Source organism: Hydra viridissima, unplaced genomic scaffold (genome assembly GCF_058129835.1).
Source record: "Hydra viridissima isolate aposymbiotic clone 2 unplaced genomic scaffold, HvirCarnegie_v1 scaffold_6, whole genome shotgun sequence".
Classification (NCBI taxonomy): Eukaryota; Metazoa; Cnidaria; class Hydrozoa; order Anthoathecata; family Hydridae; genus Hydra; species Hydra viridissima.
The window spans coordinates 252545-261888 of record NW_028324305.1 but is presented as its reverse complement, the minus strand read 5'-3'; the positions used below and the strand labels follow the sequence as shown (position 1 = coordinate 261888).

Sequence of the window (9344 nt, the reverse complement as noted above, 5' to 3'; positions counted from 1 at the left end):
TTTCAAGAAAAAAATTTGCTTTATTAATAGTATTGTATGATTCCAGTCATTATCGTTTGCTTGAAGTTAAGAGCGTAACTTCAACATAGTACAAAATATTTTGCATAATCAAAAACCGTCATTTAACTATATATGGTTTAAACACTGGTCTACCTTTAACTCGTTGTTCAAATTAGATTTAAAAACCAGTAAACTTTTACATGTTTTAAATATAATTTGCAATTAAAAATGCTATTATGCATTAGCTCAAACCTCAATTCATTTTAGTAATGCGAACACAATTTTAAAATTCGTATGTTGTATTTGAGCCTTAAGTCTCAGGATCTTCAATGAAAAAAAATTTGCAATAACATGATGGAGAGTTTTTGGACAATTTAAAAGAAAAACCATTCGCACGAAAAGTTCTAGAATGGTTTTCATTATTTCATGTTTCAGCACTTTACCTAAAACTAACTGATAAGCTGTTGTTTAATTACTTTTCAGAAATAAAAGATAAAAGCTTTAAATTCTTTTTAAAAGGAATATTTTAGTTAAAACCAAAGTAGTGTCGAAACTGAAATAATCTAAATACACTCAACATAATGCAATTGTAATGGAGATTACTGAATTAAAAAAAAAAAAGACAAAGTGATTAATTTCAGCTAACTTTCGGTGACAAGATTACAAATAAAATAGTTAATTCTTTTAGAAGAGTATTTTGTGTATGTCAAAAAAAATACTTATTGCATTATTATTGTCAGTAATACTTTTAAAAAATGCACAGTTTTCTTTAGTACTTTTTTGTAGCAGAAAGTCTGAGTCTTAAAATGAAATACTTTATCCAGTTTTATTTTCTTTGTGGTGCTGCAATATGGCAAGGTATGATTTCCTATATTTTAATGTTAACTATAAAAAAATTATATTTCGCTGCAAATTAATAGTCTATTGTTGTTGTAATAAAAAGCTGATATAAGAAAACTTATGAAAATCAGAGCTTTTGAAACGGGATTTTAAATGCTATGTATGTGTTCTAACATTTAAATGCTATGAATGTGTTCTAAAATTCAATCTTAAGATTTAGCAGTGGAGTTCAAGAAAGGAACTTTAAACTTAAAATCTTACTTTAAATCTGAATCTGAGCTTATGTGTAATTCGATCTTAAACGCAAGTCCAACTTGAAACCGGCATAGACTGACCGGTTTTTAAGTCTGAACAAAACAATGACTTGAGAAGAAAAATTATTTTCCGAATGCAAGATGCAGACTTGAAGTTTCAAGTCATAACTCATATCTGAATTAAGATTGAACGTGATGCAACTACCAAACATAACCTGAAACCATACTAAAAAATAAAAGTTATTGAAACTTCAATTCATTATTTTAATTCTGGTGCAGAATTCTATATTTGAGTATTCAGTATTTCTGCAAATGTATTAACAGTAGTTTTTTTTACTTGGATTTATGTCTTGAAATCAAACTTGAAAAAAAGTAAAAAAAAAAACCGTCATCATTTTGCGAGGTTAGAATTATTTTGTTCTATCTCCTATTTTAAAAGTTGGGAGAAAATGAGCTATTAGTTTTAGTAAATAATGATTACTTTTAAAATACGCTATATTTTAGAAATTTTTTTCTAAATAATTTGTTTAAACATAAATTACATAAAGTATAAGTTATTATTTCTTTAAAAATTTAAGTTAAAATTTTAAATAATTTTTACTTTAAGAAAAAAATCAAAAACTTTCTCCCAACGTTTAAACTTGGAGATAGAACAAAATGATTTTAACCTCGCGATTTTTAGATCCATACAAAACTTACTATTGCAAATTACTCACAAAAATTTTCCGAATGTAAAAATGAGTTTTTACCAAGCAAAAATAGTTATTGAGGCATATTTACATAATGAATTAAAATCATCATATTGGAAAAGTAAGTGTGTAAATAAAATCATCACCGAAAACTAAATCATATTATTGGGAAAACATGGATTTTTTAGTAGTAATACTGTTGTGGTTTTATTTGTATAAAGCTCATAAAGCATCCTATCTGTAATATGTTATTATTACAGTTATCATATATTATGATGCGACTGTACCCTGTTTATGAACATTTTAAAATCTTAAACATATCAACATTATATAATCCTAACAACATGCTGACACTTTATACTTCAAAGATTTTACACAGCCTGGGAAAATCTCATATTTAAAAAGTTAGCAGAAGCTTTTAGGTGCAAAAACATTTACCAATTTATCTTTTTTTAAATGATAAGCATTTTCATTATGTTAAAAAGAATCTTTATAGGTGTTAGATTTTAGTTAGGACATAAAATTAAAAAATACCCTGTTTGAGAGTACTTGTTTGTGACCTCTTTCTTTTTTTTTATGTTTTTTTCTTTGTTTTCCAAAACATTTCTATTTATTTCATGTTAAATAGAATATCTTAATAATTTAAAAATCAACAGAGGTTTCCTTGATTGCTAAAAAGGTATTAATGATCTTCCTTTAGTTACCTATGGTTAGCAATCAAAAGTGCTAAGATGATTTTACTTTTGCAAGTCCAACATATTACAAGAATGCTTTTCAAAGTACTTCTTCCAATAAATGCCAATGATATTTTTTAAGTTTGAGTTACTTAGGCAATAGCGTGAACTGTTTAAGTTTAACTTGCGCGCTGAAGCTATTCTATGAATTATAGCTGAACTAATAGCTTATTACTTTTTATTTTTCTGGTGTTAGTTAATGAAAGTTGTACAGGAAACTCCTTGTTATTCGAACTTCCTAAGGGAATAAGAGGTTAGTTCAAAAAACCAAAAATTTGAATAACTGATAATCCTCTTTAAAGTGACCTAATTCAAGTTACTATCAAATTTGAACAGAACCAGAGAAGAAAAAAGAAGATCTTTGGAAAAAGAACTGCTTAATTCTTTTGTAAAGTAATAAATTATTTAAAATTTTTTGAAAAAACTGTTTTCAAAAATTTTCAACTGTTGTTTTGTTTCTAAAGAATGTTTGTGAAACATCTTTAATAACAGGCTCTGTGATTGTGGGCTTTTGACGCCAATATGGTAAAAAAATGACCAGCATTCAAGTAACTCGATTGCACGTGCTATCTCAGATAAGTTTGGCTTTTCGGGAGGCAAATCGCTTGAGTCTGCATCTATCTCCTCTTTTGCCTCAGCACTTGCCTCAGTTGATTAAAATAGAAGCCAGAAGTTCTCGATCTGTTTTAGCAAATGCTTCACTTGTATAAATCTTAAAACCTATGTTTATGTAATCCTCAACAGCAAAGTCTTCATCGACCAAATGACTTGATCGATGTAATTGATTTGTTGCTTTACAACATCCGTGCAATTAACAGGCTTTAACTGTGTTGGGTGGTAAAAATACTAATTCAACTGCTTTTAGGTTGTCAAAATTAGGATGAGCTGTGCAGTTATCAATGACTAGAGCAACTTTCCTTCCCTCAGCATTAAACTTCTCATCATGCCTTCTTACATAATCAGAAAAGATTTTAGTGTTCATCCATAATTTATTATGGGACTTGCGCTGATAAGGTAAGCTTTTGACACGTTTGAAACATCGTGGTATTTCTCCCTTTCCGATTAACAACATGAGCAGCTTTTCACTAACCCCATTTCCTGCAGCTAGATCTGTTGAAACGAACTTTGCTAAGTTTTCCTCCTGCATATTGTTTACCTTTTAGAGGAAAGGTTTTCGTCGGAAGCTGTTAATAAAATATATCAAACTTGTCTGCTTTGCAAATATCTTTAAAAGCATACCTTGACAAGATCGTGAGCAAATGGGTATGTTCTCAACTTGCTGTCATTTTCTTTGTAATCAACTTTTCTTCACCAGAAATAGTTTGAAAAACAACATTGTGTCTATTTTTTCACCGATCTAGCCACCCTTTTGAAGCCTTCAAATCCGTTATGTTAAGTTTTTTTGCAAAATCTAATGCTTTCTCCCTAATGATCTCTTTCAATTGGTACATTTCGTTCACGAGAGTTCATAAAATCTTTATATACAGCTTTATCAAGGGAACCAAGATTTCTAAAATTTAACTTTTGCCTCTTTGCTCCAAACTCATCAGACACATACTTCCTTCTATATGCGTAATCTAGTAAGTTAAAGTGTTTTGAGGAACAGTAAACTTTTTGACAAGTTTCCTTTTTTAGTAAAAAGTTTTACCAAACCTTTAAGAGCAAGCTATTTTTCTTTGATTGTCAAGACTGTCATCTTTCGTGTAAACGAGAAATTTTTATTGCATTGCTTTGAAATGCGTTTTTCATTTTGTTATATTTTGATCATTATACATTTCTTTTTGTTATACGTTATTTTAATTCTTAAATGCTTCGCTACTTTTTTGGCATTTTGGTAACGTTCGATGAAGTTGTATTTTGAAATGCAATCCAATGGTATTTTCTATTGAAGAAAAATTTTGAATAACTGGAAGGGTTTTTGTCAATGGGAGCTAAAAATTTTGAATATGTGCAGAAGCGAGTAACTGATAGATATTTACGAGAGTTAGTCAAGAAAAATTCACAGTGAAGGAAATTTTCTCGGAATAAGTGAGAAATTCAAATAAATATCAATTCGAATAATCGGGAGTTCACAATATATCTTTACTGTAACATGTATGTCTACTGTATTTCAAGTGAAATAAACTGCGTAATAAAGTGTTCCTTTTTTTTGATACTTTTAAGTATAACTTTAAGTATACTTTTATTATTAGAAGAACAAAATTTTGTTCTTCTAATAATAAAAGTAGTACAGGCAAAAATGCTTTTCAATACATACAAAATTATATAAAATCATGAAATAAAATTAAATAAAATAAAAAAGCTTTATGTTGCGGACATATACAACTAAATTAAACTTGCTGGGTTTGCTATGGAATTAGTCAGAAATGAGTGTTCTTCAAACTTAGGTGCAGCTTTTGCAAATGCTTTACTAAATGGCATTAAACATATTTTGAGAAAAGATCTTGATATCAATCACATATTGATTGACAAGTGCAAATTAGATAGGGCTAAAACACAAGTAAAGATAGTTGGTGAAGGTAAAGATTTAGAGAAAAAAAATTAGTTAATTTAACTTGGTGGGGATAGAAAACTTGATCAAACCACTCGAACTTCTTACATAATAAACTCACCTAAAGGGGAATTCCTCAAAAAATATCTTGAACCTGAGTATCACCCCACATTTGCTAATGAAGATGGAAAACCTACTGGAACCTATTTGACTCATAGAACAGCTCCTATAATTGACGCAACTGGTTTAGTACTTGCAAAAAAGATGTTCAGTGTACTGCAAGAATTTAAAATTGTTGAAAATATTCAGGCAAATCTTCTTGATAATACTGCTACCAATACTGGCCCAATTTGTGGTTTAATGGTAAAACTTGAAGAGTTGTTGAGACGAAACCTCATCGGGTGCGCGCTACATTAAAACGAACTTCCTTTAAGAGCTCTTTTTAAAAAACTAGATGGTGTAACAACTGGACCAGTAAGCTTTAGTGGCCTTCTTGGCAAAAGATGTGATAAGAACATTCAGGATTCACATCAAGTTTTGTTTGAACCTATAGTTGATGGGTATATTCCAAAAGAAGTACTGAAAGACCTTAGTTGGGACAAAGACTTTTATTTGAGCATTGCAAAGGAGATTGGGTCTGGTAAAGTTCCTCATAAATGAGGTGCTTATAAAATTGGTCCACTTAACCATGCAAGCTGGTTAACTCTAGCTATTCGCATTCTCTGTTTATATACAAGAGACAATCAACCAAACCAGTCTTTAAAAAAACTAGTCGACTTAATTGTTCAAGTTTATGCTCCAGCATGGTTCGAAATAAGGACATCATCCAAGCTGCACGACTTTCCTCGTCTTCTTTTTTCTGCTATCGTTCTACTAAATATTCTCCCATTTAATGATGTGATACATAGTGTGAAGCAGAACATTAAAATTAACGCATTCTGCCAGAGACCTGTAAACATTCTTTATGCCATGATTAAAGATGATGACAACAAGATACGAATTCATGGTTTTCAATCAATACTGACTCTTAGACAAAGGTATCTTTTTAAACTATTTGATTGATTAGTAACTAAATGAAACGGAACAGTTTTCAAAATGAATTGAAAAAAATTCCTGTAATAAATTTTAATGCCAATTACTGGTATGAGTTAATAGACCTCACTGCTCCAGACGTTACGGAACCTCCTATTACGCAACATTTTACAATTTAAGAAATTCAATACGTCATTGATAATTCTGTTAAGCCAGATATTCCGGACTTCCCATTTCACTCCCTAAGTGGAAAGGGAACTGTTAAACTATTATCGGAAGCATCCCATTACGTTTACGGGTTTGAGAACCTGCACAGCTGCATCATGATAAAATTGCTTAGCAGAAAGATGCGTCAAGCATTTATTTCAAAAAGATATTATTCCCTTTCATATGATGATATTTTTGAATTAATTCAAAAAATTACTTAATTAGATAAACAACTTTTTATGAATTTAGAATCATAAATCATAAAAAAGGTTATTAGAAAATTTTTTAACATATTCTCACAATTAAAAATTTTAATTTCCGCCTATCGCGCTTTTTAGGGGAGATGGGGGCGCATTGATCGCCGTAGCAGTGTTTTGAAAATTGCGCAGAACCTGAAAGAGATGTAAAAACTTATTAACTACGAAACACATGTAGAACTATCTGGTTTTAGGAATATATAAATATTTTGATTTAAAAAAATGATAAACATGAATAATTTTAACTTTTAAACAACCCTCTCAAAAGATCAATGTACTCCAAACAATGGGGTACTATGATCTCCGACTTGGGGCACATTGATCTTATATGCGTAATATTATCTAAACGTTTAACACTTCTATAACTAAATCTTGTAAATAATTTAGTCAAAGGGTAATATTGTATAACATATAATACATCTAAATTTTTTAATTATTTTTTAAAATAGCAGTTAAACCCACTAGTCTATTTTTTAATTAAAAAATGTATAAATCACAGCAGCTATAAGCTACCCGCTTTATATACGTTTAAAACTTTACAACAACTTGAAATTTATAAGAACTGAAATATAAAGACTGAAATAAGAATACAACTTTTAAGTTTACAAAACTTGATAAAAGTACAATATTTTGATTAGGAATATTTCATCATTTGTGAAAGTGAAGTTGTGAAGCAGCTTTTGGTTTACATTGTTTTTTATTCCTAAGCAAGTAATTCTTAGTTTCTTTCTTATCTTTTGTGGAGACTTTTTGTTGATTTTTGGTTTGCTTCAAAATTTTCTTTTCTTTTGACAAACGAATTTCATTTCTGACAGGAGTATCAGTCAAGATCCTTGTTTTTAACTGCCTACTTTTAACTTTTTTTTTTCTGGCAGATGCTTTTGAGTAAGGTTTTAAAACCTCAGGTGAGATTATAGAAGCAACACTTGTTGACACTTTGTTTAAAATACTTGTTTCAATATTTACTATAGTTATTTCAGACTCTATGTGATTAACATGTGCTGGTATCATTTCAGATTCCATGTTGTTGACAGGAGTGATAGTAGCTGTATCTGGAGCAGCTCTATCTGTAACTGATGATGGTAGATATTCGTCATCTTTGAAAATTTCAGAATTGAATGGCTCAATGCCAGCTACTCTAAATCCTGTCTGTATATTAGATGGTGAGAAAGCTTTTGTATACGGTTCTCGAACTATTGAAACAATATCATAAATGGTCATTGGTCTTGGGTTTGAAACCATCCAATTATCACATGCAGAATTGTAAAACCTTTTCAATGGTCCAAAAACAGTTCTATCTAATGGCTGCAATTTATGGCTGCAATGGGGAGGAAAACTTATCATTGTAATTCCGTGTTGAATTGCAAGCTCCAAGCCTTTAACAGAAATATGACTTTCATGACTGTCGAGAAGTAACAAAACTGGAGATTCCTGAGAACAGTTTGAATATTTAACAAAATGTTTAATCCATTCTATGAAAATTTCTGAGTTCATCCAAGCAGAAGGATTTGCAAATCCCACACATCCAGGAGGTCCTTCCTTAATCATGTAATCATGAAACTTTACCCTAGGAAAAATAAATAATGGAGGAATGGAATTTCCAATAGCATTAGAGGCACAACATGCAGTTACCAATGTTCCTCGTTCTGCAGATGTGATTCTTCCAACTTGTTTGCTTCTTCTACCAGCTAAAACCTTTACCGGCTTTTGAACGGTTGTTAAACCAGTTTCATCAACATTATATATACAGTTAGGATTATATTTATATCGATTTCTTACCGTTTTAAGATTTTGAAAGAACTCTCTTACAGTGTGTTTGTTAAAAGCTGTTGATCGAGCGAAGCTCGTTGCTTCAGGTGTTCGTAGAGACAACTCTGGTTGTCTTTTCATAAAACCTTGCAACCAATCAATGCCTGCAATTTTATTTTTGATCCATGATGATGGGCATATCTTATTGTTTTTTAAAGCAAATTCATATGCCAATAATCGCGTTGACCTAGTTGAAATGCCATAGTTCATTTTTGATGCAATTAGTAAATAACTTGATAAACTTTTTTCATCTTCTGCTGTAAAAACTTGTCTATTGTTGTAGTTAGGCTTGAAAGCTTCATTTGGATTAAGCCTCTTTTTACGACAATATCTTTTTAAAGTCATTCTATCTATGTTAAACTGACGTGCTACAACATTCAGTTGTGTTCCTTCTAAAACTTTATTAACAGCTACTTTCATTGTTTCACTTGGTATAACAACTTTATTTGTTTTTTTAATTCTATTTCTAACCATTTTAAGGTCTGTAAAAAAATATATCAATAAAAACATATTTTTTTAATAAATGCTAATGTTTAACATAATAATATTATGTTAAATATTTTTTAATTATTATGTTAAATATTATTCTTTTGATATTATAAAATAATAGTATTATTATTACTGGCTTATAACATAAGTAGATTTAAAAAATGAAATGCTAAAAGCTATTGTTTGTTTATATATAGTTTTTTTTTAAATTATAAATACAATTCCATTCGTTTAACTGTATTGCTTATAAACAAAAACATGGGGCAATTAGTCTTCTATGGGGCACTTTGATCCTCCGATCAATGGGCCTCGCATAGTCAAAGATCAATGTACCCCAATAGGTATAGGTAACATATTGATAGCAATATCTACTGTATAAATTGCAGCCAAATATAAATGATATATTATATTATACACCTAACACTTACAAATTTAAAATAAAATTATGGTTAACCCATACAGACATCTAAATAAAAACATATTTGAATTATAGTACGATTTAAAAAAATCACTTTTTATGACGAAAAACAATATTTTCTTTA

The 9344-nt window shown here is 29.9% G+C and overlaps 1 protein-coding gene across 9 annotated transcripts in view; it reads left to right on the top strand.

The window, feature by feature from the left end:
* Positions 1–650: 650 nt before the first annotated feature.
* The window catches only part of LOC145190675 (uncharacterized), a 127015-nt gene continuing 118321 nt past the window's right edge, over positions 651–9344 (top strand). For all 9 annotated transcript variants that reach the window (XR_016453520.1, XR_016453521.1, XR_016453522.1 and 6 more), the window contains exon 1: positions 651–858. Coding sequence is in view for 6 of the 9 variants with exons in the window: in XM_090091082.1 (XP_089947208.1) it covers positions 807–858 (52 nt within the window). In the remaining 3 variants the exon portion in view is untranslated. The remainder of the gene's footprint in view (positions 859–9344) is intronic.